Source organism: Pezoporus wallicus, unplaced genomic scaffold (genome assembly GCF_028554395.1).
Source record: "Pezoporus wallicus isolate ANWC-B61680 ecotype Strahan unplaced genomic scaffold, APGP_CSIRO_Pwel_v1 contig_13614, whole genome shotgun sequence".
Taxonomy (NCBI): Eukaryota; Metazoa; Chordata; class Aves; order Psittaciformes; family Psittacidae; genus Pezoporus; species Pezoporus wallicus.
In genome coordinates this window covers 336609-353514 of record NW_026642178.1, presented here as the reverse complement: position 1 = coordinate 353514, position 16906 = coordinate 336609, and the positions used below count along the sequence as shown (strand labels likewise).

The 16906-nt window shown below is 52.0% G+C and overlaps 1 protein-coding gene across 1 annotated transcript in view; it reads left to right on the top strand.

Annotated features, from left to right (window-relative positions):
• The first annotated feature begins 927 nt into the window (after positions 1 to 927).
• KCTD16 (potassium channel tetramerization domain containing 16) overlaps positions 928 to 16906 on the top strand; it is a 50943-nt gene continuing 34964 nt past the window's right edge. Inside the window, exons 1-2 of the mRNA XM_057427811.1 lie at positions 928 to 1165; positions 1438 to 2575. Coding sequence (XP_057283794.1) covers positions 1744 to 2575 — 832 coding nt within the window. The 5' untranslated portion in view covers positions 928 to 1165; positions 1438 to 1743. The remainder of the gene's footprint in view (positions 1166 to 1437; positions 2576 to 16906) is intronic.

The following is a 16906-nucleotide window of genomic DNA, read 5'->3' as shown; positions in this document are numbered from 1 at the left end:
CCGCTCTGTGCCTCCCGGCCCGGGGCTGCGCCGTTACCGGCCGGGTCCCGGCGCCGCCGCCCGCGCTCCCCGGTTCCGCTCCGCTCCGCTCCCGCTCGGAGCCGCCGGGACGGTTCTGCGCGATCGCCCAAAGCCGCCAGGTGGCGCTGCCGGCGCGCGCAGGGCCGGGGGCCGCGCCGGGCTCCGACCGCTCCCCCCCCCCCCCGGTCCCCAGCTCCCGTCAGAGCGCACGGAGGTGCGGGACCGCTCCCGCCGCGCCCCCGCACCGGCTCTCGGAGGGCTCCGGCCCTCGCCGGGGACATGCGGAGCGCCAGCAGCGGGGGGAGCCCACGGTCCTGCCCCACAGCCACGGGCGGGCGCGCTGGGAGCCCCCTCCCGCCGGGATCCCCCGCCCCGCCCGCCCGCGTCGCCGGCTGAGACCGCGGCGGTGGCTGCGCGGAGCCGGCAAAGGCACGTCCGGGCGGCGGGCGGGCGGGCGGGGGACGGGCGCTGGCGGCCGGAGCGGGCGGAGCGGAGCGGGACGAACTTCACCCGAAGTGAGCGGGGCGGCCGCGGCCAGGCGCTGTCTCGGTGCTGGCGCTGTCCGCGGGCTGCCCCCGGCGCTCGCCCGGTCCCGGCCCGACTCCTTTAAGATGATGCAATCGGCATCGGCCGCCGCGCTCCCGGCCCCGCGCCGCTGAGCGGAGCCGAGCAGAGCCCCGCAGCGCCGGCAGCGGGAGCGGACCCCGGCGGAGCGGCCCCGGCCGCGGTGGCCCCGGCGGAGCGATGGCTGTGCCGCCCGCCGCGGAGCCGCCGGAGCCCCGCAGCCCTTAGCGCCGGCTGCGGGGTTTCTGCAAGTCATCTGAGGCTGCCGGAACGCGCGCCCCCCCGGCCCGAGCTCCCCGAGCCCCGTCTGATTCACTCGGGGGTCGTTGCGGGGTTTTTTCTTGCTCTCCCCATCGTGCTGTGTGCTTTGGTCTCTGTCGTCACCTGCCACGGTTAACTTGTGAGTCGGGTTAACTCTTGAGACCTCCACGGATGTTGCTAAGAGCACTTTTCCTGCCTTTGCTGTCCCTTGCTGGGATCGGATTTCGTACTCGCTGGACTCTGTGTGCCTGTCTGTGTGTTCTGAGTGTCTTGAGATTTTGCTTTCCTTTCCAAGAGCTGTGCATTGACTGTGACCAAGGTAAGGCTCGCTGTTCTTGTTCCCTCATGTGCATGTCTAAATGAGATGTTTCCTTAAAGATGAAGTATGTATTTTCCTTTAATCGGTGGAGTCATATGTGGTCCTTCCCTTGATTAGTGCTTGTGAAAAAGCAGTGTAGAACTTGCAAGATGCCAGACCCATTTAGCAGGAGACCTGGCTTGGCTTTCTAAACCGAGCTGCTTTTCTCTGGTGCAGCTTCTGTGATGCTTAAAAGGGTAATTTGTGTCCTGTGTTGTTTTCCCTTTTGACAGACCCATGAAGGACCATAGGCTTGGCTTGACCTTGATTTTGATGGCTTTGTTGGAAGATGTAATGATGTGATCGCGTTTTGTGAAGTGATTGCTCTCCAGCCTCTGTGGCTTAGGGTAGAAGCCACTTCTGCCTCCCTGTCACTCATGGACAGTTTGGGTTTTTTTTGAACAAACCTTTTGGCTGTTTTTCTTTTCTCACTTCCCCTTTGCCCCCTGTTTCTCCTCAGTGTTGGAAGCTTTATTCTACCCTTTAATGTGATTGATAGTCCTGCTGCTTCCTGCTGCTGATTTCTGTTTTGAAGTACAATGGCTCTGAGTGGCAACTGCAGGACTTACCTTCCTTCTCGAGAGCAGGGGTCGGGGCTGCACTCCTTCCCAGAGGTCGTGGAGCTAAATGTGGGTGGCCAGGTTTACTTCACTCGCCATTCCACCTTGGTTGGCACCCCTCACTCCCTGCTCTGGAAGATGTTCACCCCAAAGAGAGACACGGCCAATGATCTGGCCAAGGACTCCAAGGGAAGATTCTTCATCGACAGAGACGGTTTCCTTTTCCGCTACATTCTGGACTATCTCAGGGACAAGCAAGTGGTTCTGCCTGACCACTTCCCAGAGAAGGGCAGGCTCAAGAGGGAGGCTGAGTACTTCCAGCTCCCAGACTTGGTCAAACTCCTGACTCCTGATGACAAGCAGCAAAGCCCTGATGATTTTTGCCACAGTGACTATGAAGAGGTCTCCCAAGGCAGTGACACAAGAATATGCCCACCCTCGTCGCTCTTACCGCCTGATCGCAAGTGGGGATTCATTACCATCGGGTACCGGGGGTCCTGCATTGTGGGCAGGGAGAGCCAAGCAGACGCCAAATTCAGGAGGGTCCCAAGGATTTTGGTTTGTGGAAGGATTGCTCTGGTCAAAGAGGTCTTTGGAGAAAGTTTGAATGAAAGCAGAGACCCAGACAGGGCTCCAGAGAGGTACACCTCCCGGTTCTATCTCAAGTTCAAGCACCTGGAAAGGGCTTTCGACATGTTATCTGAGTGTGGATTCCACATGGTGGCCTGTAACTCCTCGGTGACAGCTTCCTTTGTCAACCAGTACACAGATGACAAGGTCTGGTCCAGCTACACCGAATATGTCTTCTACCGTAAGTACAAGCCATTGCTGAGGGGAATACGACCTGCTTTAAGCTGCTGCCTTCTGTTGGCCGTGCAGTTCTCAAAGCCCAGAGTGCAAATTGCCTCCTGCCTGCCGCGCTCTGAGGCTCATTGGGGTCTGGGGATACGCTTCAGGTTAAGCTTTCGCAGTGTAAGGCAAGGCCGAGCCCGGTGGCTTGGTCCTGGCTAGGTGGCAGCACAGACTGCCAGAAGCTCCCAGCCCTGTGGCTGGAGGGTGCTGCTGCCTCCGGCGGTGTAAATCACGCCTCTGACTGCCCCGCACGCTCTCGAGGCGGCGCGGGATGGAGCCTGAGCCTTGCGAAGACACTGCAGAGTTAATTACAGAAAGTCTTCAGATGGGATTCCATTTACAAAGGTAATGGCTGCTTGGTAATAGTCAGGCGCAGTCAGCCAAGCCATCTGTCAGCAAAGCTGACACGCTTGCCCGCAGGGAAGGGAAAACAAAGTCCCGTCCCTGGCTGCTTTTCCACAGGGAGCCTCCTCGGAGCCAGCCGGTGTGCTCTGGAATGAGGGCTCGGAACAGAAGGATGCGGTTGCTGTGCCGTGTTATGCAACATGCCTGTGAGAACCAAACTGGCCTCGGAATGGGAAGTGCCTGCCCTGCTTCCCGCAGTCACAGCGGATCGTATGCTGTTGTGGTGATTTCACCTGATAGCTCTGGCAGGCTCATTAACTTCCTAAGTTGCTGTTCAGGTGGAGGCACCGTTACTAATGGTAACTCCAGGGTAATTTTGATTCTATAATTCCATACCAGAACGTCATTCCACAACTGCTGTGCTTAAATATTTGAGAGGCTCATGCGGCTCTTCCTCCATTTTCACTTCGGGAGGGAGAAGGATGGGGCATTTCCCAGCCCGTTGGTAGAAATGGGCTTCAGGCAGCAGCTGCATTGGCAGCGGGGCTGGGGAAGGTGATGCTCTGCCATGGGCACTGTGTGCGAGGCTCACTGGGACCAGGTTGGTACCAAGGAGAGATGGCAAAAGTTTGGGATGAAAGATGTATTGGGAAGTGAACAGTTTGTGTGTGATACCGGAGTCAGCACCATCTACTCTGGTGTCGGGGCTCAACAGGCAGCCCTGATCTGCTTATGTAATGGTGCTTAAGTTAGCATCCTGAAGCCATCTGTATTTCTGACGTGCATAGATTTACTTAAAATTAGTTTTCTAGCTGGATTTCTTAGCAAAATGGTTCTAAGGTCATGGATTCGCTTACATTCCAACAGGGATGGATGAGTTCTGTTATTAGGCTTCTTCTGCTTGAAATCGCAGTGTCTTGTACAAGTTTTAGGAGGAGAATTACTGTAGTTAAAGGAATGGATTAGGATAAATTGTGTTAGCATTTATATATAAAAATCAGAAAAACAGATGAGTTCCTTATGGGCACCAGGGTTTGCTCATTGAAGGGGGATGGAAGGGGGGTTTGCATGAGTCAGCAAACACAGGCTCCATTTGTGTGTTACTCAAATTCCTACCCTTAGGGATTGCTCCCACATCGCTCCAGCTAGGGCCGGGTACCCAGAGGTGCCTTGGGAGCATTGGAGAGCGGAAGTCTACAGTAGGTGTCACAAATCTTCTCTCACTAGTGCAGGGGAAGCCCGATCCAATTCAGGTTCCTGGAAACCCTTACCCTGGCTTTGCGTTTGGCTCATGCCAGTTCTGTGGACTTCTGACACTGCTGCAGTTTCAGAGATGGGTTTTCCAAAGGGTCCTTCCCCAGGTAAAAGCGAAAGCAGCGACCATGATGCCAAACCACTCTCTTAGCTCTATGCTCCTCACTCTGTTGCGCTCTGTGCCATGGCTGCTGGCTCTGAAGCTGCTGGTGGGCTGCCGAGGTTCTCCAGCCGCGTGCCCGGGGTCTGGCTGCAGCCTGAGAGCCGGCACAGAATGCTCCGGGAGGGAAAGAGCCCCCTTCCCAAGTTTCCAATGTCAGTTCATACCAAATTTCCCCAGATCATGTCATTTGGAACTTTGAGGACCAATAAAATTGACATCTGGTTTTCTGGTGGCATTACATCTTCTCTGCAGCTGCTTAGCCATAGTTACTTAATTAGAAGCTGCCAACTGTGTCTACAGAAGCATTAATTCATCAGGCTGTTGTGAGCAGGTTAATGGGCCTAAGCATGGGAGGTGTCTTATCCAAGTGGTTAGGCAGATGCAGAGGTGGCCTGTGCAGAGCCATGCCATGACTCCTGTGAGATGCATGGCCAGAGGGAGTCTTCAGAGATGGGAAAGGAAGGAGAAGGAGGAGGAAGAGAGAGAGGAAGGAGGAATAATAGAGGGAAGAATATATTTCTGAGGCACCAAATACATTGTACAAAAGCTGCTCAGAAGGTAGCTGCCTGCGGTTGGCATGAAGACAAAGAGCATTCTTCATGTGCAGATCCCTCTAAAAGCAGATCAGCTGGTCCAAAGGGGCTGGAACCTGCAGTGGCTCACATGGGTACAGTGTGGGCTGTTAACAGAACGGCACGATGGATGCTGTATGACGCCTTCTCCCCTTGTTCAAATTTAGGTGCTATTAAGGCTAATGGAGCTTCCAGCTCTCTGGGGAGGAGGCTTTCCCGAAGCACAGGGCACGCAGGGAGCCCAGTGCAGGGAACCCACAGCTGTTTTGCGTGGCTGCTGGGAAGGGCTGTGGATGACACTGCAGTCCTCGGAGTGCTGCTCTGCTCCACTGAAGCTTCAAACAGGGTTTGGAGGGAGGCGGTGCTGGTGTGGTACAGCTGAAATCAAACAGTGCTTTGAGGCACGCACAGTTCCTGCGTGGTGGGTGGGCAGGAGGCACAGCCTGATCCTGCTCACAGGTGGATACGGGTTGAAGAAAGGAGGTGAGGTTCTGCTCAGGCATCTGCTTTCCCTCCACTTTCTCCTATGTCAAAGACATTTACTCAAACTCCATGCTGGCAAAGGCTGCGTTTCAGACTTGAACCATTTTGTGGGTGCTGCCCCCTCCTCTGGTTTGATGATCTTTAAGTAAAACCTCATCTCCAAACACTCTCATTTTTGGAGAGGGTGACAGCCTGTGCTTGGATCTTCGTCTTTACATGTTTCCAACCTTTGCAATGGGATGAATCAAAAGTGTGCACTTGAACATCTGGTAAATGTGGTGCTGGGGGCGGGGGGTGTTAAAGCATATGGGCTGGCTCAGCCTTCTGCAGCCTGGCCCCATTCCTGACGTTGCAGCAGCACACTCCTTTTCACCGCCTCCCATAACCTACAAACCAGCTCCTCTTGCCTCGCTCCAGTCTTGCAGCCTTGCCAGGCTGTGGTGACAGCCCTGCACGTGGATGCTGTGATTGCCAGAAGAGCAAACGAGCAGGTTGGGAATGGAGAAGGCTTTAGCTTCAGAGAGCAGATCAGGGACAGGGCAGGCTGGGTGCTTGTGTCTGTGGAGCAGTGAGGAACCGCATGACATGGCAGTGGGATGGCGTGGGGAAAACAGCACAGCAGCCCGTCTACATAGTGCTACTGCCCCCAAGCCTCTGATGCCATGTCCCTGCTCTCTCTGAGGTCAGTCACTGGTGATGACAATAATTACCTGGAAACAGAATTAATGTTTTCCTATAGGAGGAGAGGGGTTGACAAATTCTCCTTCCGGTTCAGTAGCAGAAAAGAATAGAGGGATTTCAGATAAACTGTTCCTGCCCTTCCTAAGGCCGTGCTTTGAAGTCTGAGCAGGCATGAGGAAATCAGGACAGCCGGTCTGATTTGCTGAAACCTTGCCCTGCGCCGGCCACTTGCATGTCTGCACATGGGGAGCAGCTCAAGCACCTGCAGATGTTGCTGTGAGATGTTCCTGGCTCTGTAGCTCGGAAAGCCCCAGATGAGTGATCAGGCTCTGGCTCCTCAAGGGCATGTGCTGCTGCCTCTGCTCGCACTAGGGACAGTTGTAAATTTGGGCTGCCTCACCGTACTCTTTCAAGGAGGTGCTGACTGGGAGAGCTTTCCTCTTGCTGGTAGGAGGCTCTTGAAGTAGGTTTCTGATTATCCTGGCATAAACAGAAGAATCCTCCTGAGTGGGGATGTGCATCAGGAAGGAGATGTGAAACCCTCTGTGAATGCGCGCTGATGGCCGTCCATCGGACATGTACATCTGGGATGATCCTGGTGTTCTTTAGACAAGATGATCCACTTGGGATTAATGCAGCCAGCCGCAGCCTGTCACTTTGCATGTGTGAACAGAGCTGAAAGATCCCATTCTGATGTACCTACCACTGACTCATAAATTAATTGTGTGGTAGAAATTTGACTAACAAAACTGAATGCTCTTGTACAGTGACACCTACAGCTGTGCTGTCAAATGGGTTACGTGGGGAAGAGGAACATTGCCTGTTCTCCCCTCTCTTTGAACTGGTACTGTCATATGTTCCAGTAGTTGGTTCTGTCTGTTTTTAAATCAGTGGAGACCAAAATGACCCAAAAGTTAACAAAATAATGTCTAATCCAACGGATAATGCAAGCTGTCTTCCCTGTGGACAGGAGATGTTTCTGCTTCCAGGTAATTATTGTCATCATCAGTGACTCTGGTCCATCTTGCCAAACAAAACTCCTCTCACAGGGATGATCATCTGCAGGCGGTGAGGCTGGAACCAGCCAAGTCTGTCAGCACATTCATGTCAGAAGGACCTTGCTCTCAGCTTTGCTGCTCAGACTGGAGCAGCAGCTGAATTCTAACCAGTTTGTCATGGCAGGCTGAAAAGCTGCAGTTTTTGATTAGGGCTATTCCATAGATGAAAAGTGCTGTTATGTATTGGAAGCCAGCAGTGTCAAATCTGACAGGTAGAAAAGTCTAAGAATCTCCATCTCAATGGGTAACTGAAGCAAAACTTGGTTTAAAAGTTGGCTGGATGTAGGGCTCGGAGTTTATTCTAGCAGCGTATGAACAGTGATGCTCAGGAGCCGGCAAGGATGGCATTTGGGTACTGGCCTCTGTCTCTCTCCGGTGTTCACACGCAGCTGATTGTTTCATAGCCCTTTGGGTATGATCTTCATTGACTTGAATATCTGGGATAGATATTTAGCATAATTGCACAGATCTGTTGCCTGGCTGCTCCCAAATACCATTTGGCAATGCAGACCCTCCCTCTGGCGCAACAGCCGCGCAGCAGCCAGGCAGATTCCTGCCAAGGAAAGCCCTTAATCCTCTGCCCTGCGTCCCTGGAGGTCTCTGCAGTGCAAGGGGGGCTCTGACCTCAGGAGGCAAAACCAGCGCTGCCGGGGGAGGGTGCTGAGTGGGGTTTGACCTGGTGCTTGCGTCTTCCCTCTCTCTCCAAGCCGTGCTGAGCACTGCGGGTGCTTCGTGCACTGCAGGCATCGGCGGGCACTGGAAATACTTGTGCAGGGTTCAGGGATGTGGGGGCCTGGCCGTGGGCATGGGCTGTGGTCACATCCTCACTGTGCCTGGCCACCACTCCTGCTGCTACTGGACAGACGGGCACGCACTGTGGGGCAGAACCCCACCGGGGACACCAGCACTGCTGCTGCTTGGTGATCCAGGAGGGGCCGTGGGGAATAAAGGATTAACCAGGGAGGGCTGGCACTTAGGGGGGAAGGAAAAACTCAATGTATTTCGAACTGCAGCCTTGAGCTGGATGTTTTCCATGCACATGAGGTCCCAGAGCACCATTTTGGTAGGCTGATCAGAGGAGGGGTTTGCTGTGATGTACGTGTGTGCTGGCGAGATGCATGCAACTCCAGTTGGGAGGTGCAGAAGCGGGAATGCCCAGTCTGCTGCCCTGACAGCAGTGGTGGCCACATGGAGGGGCTCCCATCAGCCTGTTGGTGCAGCTCTCCCCGGCCTGGGCAGGTCTGGCCTGCTGTAAAACTTGCTGAAATGTGGTTGTGGTTCTCATGAAACCAAACCCAGGAAGGGCAAAGGAGCGTAACTCCGAGAACACAGCACAGATACTTGCCGTTCACTGCATAGCAGCAACATATTGCGCAGGCAGACGGACACTTGCAGCAGGTTGGGTTTTTCTGTCCACCCATCCTGCATTGGTTTAAATTTGTAACCACAACATTTTCTCAGTTTCTTCTCCTTTTTTTTTCCCGGCTTCTCAAGTTCAAGTCTGACACACGGTAAATAATGGAGACAAGAAGCAAACTCAGAATTACATCTTTGCAAAGAGAAAGAGGAACCGGCTATGAAACTTGTCCGGATATGTATGGTTTTTTGTAAAGGAGGAAAACAGACTGAAGGGAGTAGCTCAGCTTGGTGGGATTGCTTCAGTAGTGATGAATGAGCTGGCCAAGGAACCCTGCCTGAGTGGTTTCCCTGTGCTACTTTCAGGAGACAAGCTCTAGTTAGTACTGGAATACATAAAACATTGCTGCTGTTATTCTGCCTCCTGATGTTGACCCAACTGCTTAAGGAGCAGTGGAGCTCAGGCTCCAGCCCTGATGATGTGTTGTTGATTTGGGAAGGGCTGATGCCTCTGAAGTCCATGCAGAGGCAGCTCTGGTGGCTGATGCATGGTATAAAGGCTCAGTGCATGAGGTGAGGTCTCCCTTTGCTGTTTCGTGTTGGAGGCTGGTGTTCATTTCTGTGCTAATGGCCTTGCTGAGGCTGCCCCAGGAACCTTGGGCTTTCCTTCATGAGTGAATGTCCGTTGGTTTTGTCTCTGTTGGTAGGATCTGGGTCAGTAACAGAGAGAATGAGCAGCAGTACACTGAGCATCAGAGTACTGCGTAGGCTGTTTTCCTTAGTTTTCCCACATTAGCCTGTTAAATAAGTTTTCTAATGATGTTTAAAGGAAAGCTGGAAGTCTGGAAGTCAGAATAGTTTTTACATTTCAATGGCTGGGTATAAGCTTTGCTGAAACACCCATAATATACGGTGTTCACTTAGAGTGCACTCCTGTTGACCACTTTGCATTGACTATCAGCTGTGTAGAACCATGGGCCGGTGCTGGGCTGAGCACTGCGCGGCTCCAGCAACCCCCTGGATGTAGGAAGCTGGCTCATAAATCACTGAAGATTTTTCCTGTGCTGCTTCTGAATCTACTCACCAAGTGATCAGTGATTTATAGGAGCTCATTGATTAGCTGCTAAGGCAGCTAAAAAATTCCTCTGCGGAAAATAGAGTGGAGAGAGCCCCGGTTCGCAATCCATCCTGAAAGCCTCCAGACAAACTGCTCTAAGTCTGCCTGTGGAGACCTGTCGCTGTGCTATGGGGCTCTGGGGATTGTTGGAAAATGACTGCAACATCCCCAAACCTCTCATTCCAAACAGGAAAATGACCCCACGCTTTGGTGTGTGTTTTTAGAGGAATAGGATCACTCTGAGGGAGCAACAGCCCAGGGGATGCTCGTCCTTGCTCCGAGCCAGGGCTGAAGATGGGAATGGAGCCCCTGTGCTGCTGCTGGGTGTTAGGCTGTGGCCAGGGCCTGAAAGCCAAATTTAAAGGAAAAATTCTCTCCCTGCATATTTTGGAGGAGACGTATTTGAAGACTTCATCTTGAATTTCCATCAAACTGAATCACAGTGTATTTTTACACCAGAATTAAATCAGGCTGAAATAGAACCCAGTGGATCATGCTGATTTTGACTGAGTTTTGCACTTTAAATATTCTCAAAGCCAAAAACTGAGAGCAAAGCTTGAGTGGGCAAAAGCAAAGGCATGTCATTGGAGAGCCGGGGAAATGGGACTGTGCCCCTACACAAGGAATTTTACCACTTTTTCTCAGCTCACAGTTTTCTCTGGTGGTGCTGGCAAGTCCAACATTTTGTTCCCTAAAGGACCAGGAGGATTGCGGAGGCTGATCCCGGGACCGGGAAATGAAAAGGGTTTCTTGCAAATTTACTGCTTGCGTGCCCATAGGACAGCAGGATTACTGATGACACCTCTGTCTATAATTCACTGATCACACCTGTATCAATAATGTACTGATGACACCTGTATCAATAATGTACTGATCACACCTGTATCAATAATGTACTGATCACACCCATATTAATAATGTACTGATGACACCTGTATCAATAATGTACTGATCACACCTGTATCAATAATGTCCTGATCACACCCATTTTAATAACGTACTGATCACACCTGTATCAATAAGGTACTGATCATACCTGTATCAATAATGTACTGATCACACCTGTATCAATAATGTACTGATCACACCCATTTTAATAACGTACTGATCACACCCATATTAATAACACACTGATCACACCTGCATCAATAAGGTACTGGTCACACCTGTATGGACAGTGGATGCTTTCAGGCAAACCTTGACAGGATTTTCTCTTGCAGGGTCGGTGCCTTAGTGTGTTATCATATGGCAGATGAGCGTAGGCTGGGCAGGAGCAGGAAGACTGGGGCATCCGAAGAAAATGAGATCTAAACCACAAAAAGATCAGTAATGAGGGAGTTGATGAGTTGCTGATTGTTTCAGAAGTATGTTGCCTTTAGTTTATTCTCTAGTTTTTAGGTGATCTCAAGGTTGGTGCAGGGAGCTGGTCCTCAAGAGCTTTCTCAATCCTGCCATCACCTCCTAAAGCACAGGACTTGTAGGTTAGAGATGGTTTGTACCCATGGCTCGAATGAATTCTGTCATTCCTTTGGATGCTGTTTCCCCTAAGCCACAGGCAGCCCGAGCCTGTCTGTACTTTCCCTGGTGAAGCCACAATTATCAGGATGCAAAAGCGTGTTTCCCAGCTGGGAGCAGAGGAGTTCCTAGCTATTCTTGATTCCATTCATTTGTGAGCATTCAAGAGAACAAATCCTCCATTCTCTCAAGTCAATGCACTTGTATTACGTGAGGATTAAATCATTCCCTTCCTTCAATTCAGAGCGCAGGTAGAAAGCTGGCCTGCCTTACTTCTATTCCACAGACAATATTAAAAATGATGATAAAAGTGCTTTCACCAGTAAAGATTTGATTAAAGAATCTGCTGCTTTAGAGTCCTGGGAGTGAAGGCAGAAGTCAAATGATACCATTTCATGAACACTGCCAGGGATGGGGCAGCCACAGCTTCTCTGGGCACCCTGTGCCAGCGCCTCAGCACCCTCACAGGGAAGAGCTTCTGCCTAAGAGCTCATCTCAGTCTCCCCTCTGGCAGGTTAAAGCCATTCCCCTTGGCCTGTCCCTACAGGCCCTTGTCCAAAGCCCCTCTCCAGGTTTCCTGCAGCCCCTTCAGGCACTGGAGCTGCTCTGAGGTCTCCCCTTCAGGAGCCTTCTCTTCTCCAGCTGACCCAGCCCAGCTCTCTCAGCCTGGCTCCAGAGCAGAGGTTTGAGTTTGTGTATTCCCAATCCAGCAGCAGCAGACCGGGGATCATGCCACATCTGGGCACGACCACGGCTCCCGCAGCACTCACTGCTGCTGAGCAGAACCAGCTCTTCTTCACTTTACATTCCTGTTCCAGCTGTGGCTGGTGGCTCTGGTACAAACAGCATCGTACTGGAGCTGTGTCTAAAGGCATCAATAGCTTTTCTTTGCAAGAAGATGGCCAACCTCCCAACAGCGAAGGAAGAGCCAACCTCCCCACGATCCCTCATGGAGGCACTCTGCTGCGCATCTCCTGCAGCACAGCCAGTCTTCTCCTGGATGAAATCTAAAAGCTACCTGCCAGGTAGTAAATAAATAATTGCAGGGAAATATTGCACATAGATTTCTTGGGAACAAACTTAATTACATTTTGTGAACATGCCTACGTAGTTCCATTGATCAGGAAAAAAAGGGTGTATGCTCTGTCTTTAAGATTTAAGTGCTTGACAGTATTGTCTTCCTCCCCTCCCTCAGTTACATTCGCTTTATATCCTACAGTGGAAAGGAAATGCATTTCTGTTTTTCTTTCTTGAGGAAATTGATCCTAATCAGCACAGGACATGATGTATGGGTTGTCACTCTACAGTATTGCTAAGCAAAAAAACCCAAACAGAAATGACTAAAGAAGGCTGGGCAGATATTATATTAATTTCCATCTCAAAATGGATTTTTTCCCACTAGGACCAATAAAAAGGAAGCAGAGGCTTTCAACAGCCTCTCCAGCTATAATTAGTTAAAAGAGGGTATGAATCTTGCAAGGCTAATTTAGCAAGGTAGGTTTTTTTAGACACTTCACAAGATGTTTTTTTGCCATTGAGTCCAAACTCATCCTTGAATTCACAATCCCAACCACCCCGGGTGTTGCTGGGATCTCAGCATCTCCTCCTCCATCCATCACAGAGGCAGACAGGGGGTGACCCCATGGGTCTGACAGAGGTGCAAAAGGACCAGCGAGTCCCAGCCACCTCCATGGCCCAGCAAAGGCTCGTGCCAAGGGACTTGATCCTCATCCCAGCAGTGGTAAATCCCTCCTCTGGAAGGGCTCTGCTGGGGCTGCCAGCTCTGCAGGATGGCGAACGTGCTGCTGTGCTTGAGAACAAAACATCCCACGGGAGCCCACGGGGTTCCTTCTGTTTGTTTGTCACTCCCTGGATGTCCTGCCCAAGCGGCCTCTTTACATTAGGGCTGTGCGAGCAGCCCTGGGAGCACAAATGTCCTGGGCCTGTGTCCGCACCCCGCGGGGAGCAGCGAACACCCCGGTGCAGTTTGCTCCAGGTTGGCTGCTTTTCCTTCCCCAGATCATTCCAGCAGAGCAGCGAGCTGCGTGGTGCAGGAGGCGGCTGCGTCCCTGCTCGCGTGGTCGTGCTTTGGCATACTGGTACAGCATTAAAGTCCCAATTGAACAGATGGTGTCAGGATTTCAGCTCGAGCTGCAGATGGTCCGAGGAGTGAACTTGCACACTTGTTATTTTTATTTGAAACAGGTTAAGAACAAATTACTTTTTGACTATTGTTGTTATCGCGCTACTTGTCCTTTTCCTTTCCCTCTGCATGCGTGTGTGCATTTATGTGTGTGGCTGTGGCATAGAATCATAGAATCCAACCTGGTTTGGGTGGAAGGGACCTTAAAGCTCCTCCAGCTCCAACCCCTGCCATGGGCAGGGACCCCTTCCACTGGAGCAGCTTGCTCCAAGCCCCTGTGTCCAACCTGGCCTTGAACACTGCCAGGGATGGGGCAGCCACAGCTTCTCTGGGCACCCTGTGCCAGCGCCTCAGCACCCTCACAGGGAAGAGCTTCTGCCTAAGAGCTCATCTCAGTCTCCCCTCGGGCAGGTTAAAGCCATTCCCCTTGTCCTGTTCCTAAAGCCCCTCTCCAGCTTTCCTGTAGTCCCTTCAGGCACTGGATCTGCTCTAAGGTCTCCCCTTAAGGAGCCTTCTCTTCTCCAGGCTGAAATTTCTGGGTTAATTTAATAGAAAAAGATCTCTGCTGCTTCAAATCATCAATGTCTGTGTGAGCACCTCACACCCACTGCATGGCACTGATTTTCCTGTAAAGACCCCAGTGTCACAGAGCCCCTGCACACATTCTCTGTGCTGTTTCTCCCACCCCATGTACCACACTCAGGGAGGTTGTGACCATATGTTCCAGGCTGTGTCCTGTGTGCCAGCTCCATCCTGCTCTGGCTGCCTGCCTGCGGGGGCTGCACTGGGGCATCTTCCCGGGGGTGAGGCTGACGTGGCTGCTGCTGCTCCTCCTCTCTGCGCTGTTTGCTGCGGGCAGGTGGGCACAGGGCAGCTCGTGCCTGCCTCTGGTGTTGGGGTTTAACTGGGAGCCCAGCCCAGGGAGCAGAGGGTCCCAGTGCCTCCTGCTCTGAAACACACTGCAGGTATCTGGGCTCTTTAGACTGGGGGAGACGTTTCCCAAGGGTTAGATCATTGAGTGAGCATCTGCCCAGCTTGCTTCTAATAAGGGAACTTGTTTCTGAGCTCTGACTGTGATCGAGTGACTGGACCAGCAAAGATAAATCTTGGTCTGTTACCTGTCCTGGATGCATTCCACGTGTTCATCCGGCCATGCCACTGCAGGGAGGGTTTCCATGAAACACGCTGCAAACATATGGCAGAAGGGCAAAGCCTCCAGTTGCAGGTGTAGGTATAATCAGGTTCATTTATTCCTCCCTCGTGCCTGCTGCCATTACTCATTCCTCTCGCATGCAAATGTACCCATCTCCCTGCTGCTCATCAAGCCCACAGTGGTTTAGAAGACACTATTCCTATCCTTAAACCACAGTGGGTCTGGGATGGAGGCACCTTCCCACAGCAGGGACCCCTCACCCAGGGAGCCGGCACCCAGGGACCCCAGCTCCCTCCATGGGGCCCTCGGTTCCAGTTAGTTCTGCTTCCTGGGCAGCTGGTGCAGGATGTGAAGGGCTTTGGTGGGCTGGAGGGAGCAGCAGGGCTGGCTGGGGGCCGCAGGGACACTGGGGCGAGCTGCAGACCAGAGCGCTGCTGGAGCGAGATGCCCATGGGGCTGGTATGTCCCCCCTTGCTGGGGCGGCCGCGCTGATGCAGAGAGGGCTTTTGGGATCCCTGGAGCACAGAAAAGTGCTCCACATGTTTTTGATAATTAGTGTTTTCCATAATTATCCTGGGTAGGATGACATTGACCGAGAAGGCCGTGCCATAGCCAGAGGGCTTTGAGCTGGTTTGGTTTTCCCTGCAGTCCCAGGCAGGCTGTGCGCAGTGCCGGGGCTGCCGCTCGGCCTCTCCTCTGCTCGGCTGCTCGAGTGCTGATGGGAACAGGGTGAGCGGGGATGAGTGATGAATATTTCATGGGGAAGCATTGCAGCACCGTGTATGAGAGCAGCTCCATCACATCCTCACAGCTGCCTCCTTGCTTTAGACAGCGTGGTTTTGTCTCCCCGGTTACCTGCAGGGGAAAGGACAGGCACATTGCACTGAACCCCTTGTGGCACACCCCAGATGGCTTGAAATCAAACCCAGCCTTGGAACCAGTGTCAGTAGAGCTGCTTGTGTTAATATAGCCATAAAACCAAACCTGAACCTCAGTGTTGTGTTCCAAGTTTCCCCTGGACCATTTGGTGACATAAACCATTGCCCTGGTGAAAGGGAAATCTTCCTGTACCCAGATTTCCTGCACCTCACCCTGCCGTGTTTCTCCATGGCATGGAGTCATTTTTCTTTCCACGCAAGTATGTAATGGTCTGTAAAGTGTATGGCACAACAAGTAAACTATTAGGCAGGATGTGTTTGCTCAGCTGTAGTGACAACTTCAGTTACACGCTGTGTTTTTGTTTGCAGATGCAGTTTTCCAGAGCAATAGCTATAGGACAGATTAAGTATTGTTTGAAAAAGTGATCAGAGATTTTGTTTGCAGTCATGCTGGGGCTCGTCTCTAAATATTGGAAGCATTTTAAGTTGCTTTGTATTGATAATGGCATTGTAATGCCTTTTCTTGCTTGTACAGCTCGTCGGTGTTTTAATGTGCTTATTCCCAAGGGATGAAGTAACTGAAGAGAACAGATTAACTTAAACCTTAAAGAATGTTCCGTGAGGGAAAATCATATTTCCTTTCATCGGCTTTGCAGAAGGTTATTAGGTATTAGACTGTTTGTGTTTCTCACTGCTGTCCATGGCCAGCGCGTGGTTATCAGTGTCCTACTGCAACACTCAAGTCCGATACAGAAACATGCCTGAGCCAAAGCAGGGATGTTTCAGGAGCCTCTCAGGAGAGGTTGTTCCCACCACTTCCTCTCCATGGGCCTGGGGTGGGAGGGTTGTGCTGAAAGGGGGCACCCTGGCCTCTGCTGTGCCCCCCTGCACTGTGCGGCTGCCAGGGCTCAGGGGAGGCAGGCTGGAGCCATGGACCTCAACAGCACCGTGTTCAACCTAAAGCCTTTTCTTGTGCTCCTATCTGAAAATGCAGACCAGGGGATGCTTGTGTATGTGGTGAAGTGCTCATCCGTGGTTTTGCCTGTCACAACACGCCCCATCATCTTCTGCACCAACTCGGTGTGCAGCAACACAGCCACTTTGGGAAGACAGGTCAGGTTTGATAGATTCATGGAGATGTGGCTTGCCAAAAGCTGTTTGCGTGTACAGGAGTCACAGTTTTACTGAGCTGCTCTGAACATGTCCACCTGGATATACCCTTATATAAAACAACCCCCTTCTGCAGGACAGGGACATGTCACGTCTGTCCCCGGAGGAGACCAGATCCATCTGACAGCTCTTGCTCATCAGCCCTTCGAGCTGACATGTGCTACCCACAGGTCCTGAGTAAAACCCGTGAAGGCCTTGGTGGCTGTGGGAGCAGGGCTGCTGTGCCCTTTCACCAGCACTGTTCAGATGATTTCAGTGAGACCTTTACATTCTTTCCAGGCTTTGTAGCTGCAGTTCTGTTTGGTGTGCATGCACAGCCCGATTCCAGTGTGCCAAATAACCCGTGTATTTATTGGACCCTCCCAAATTGATCAGAAACACAGAGCTAGCTTCTACAACAAG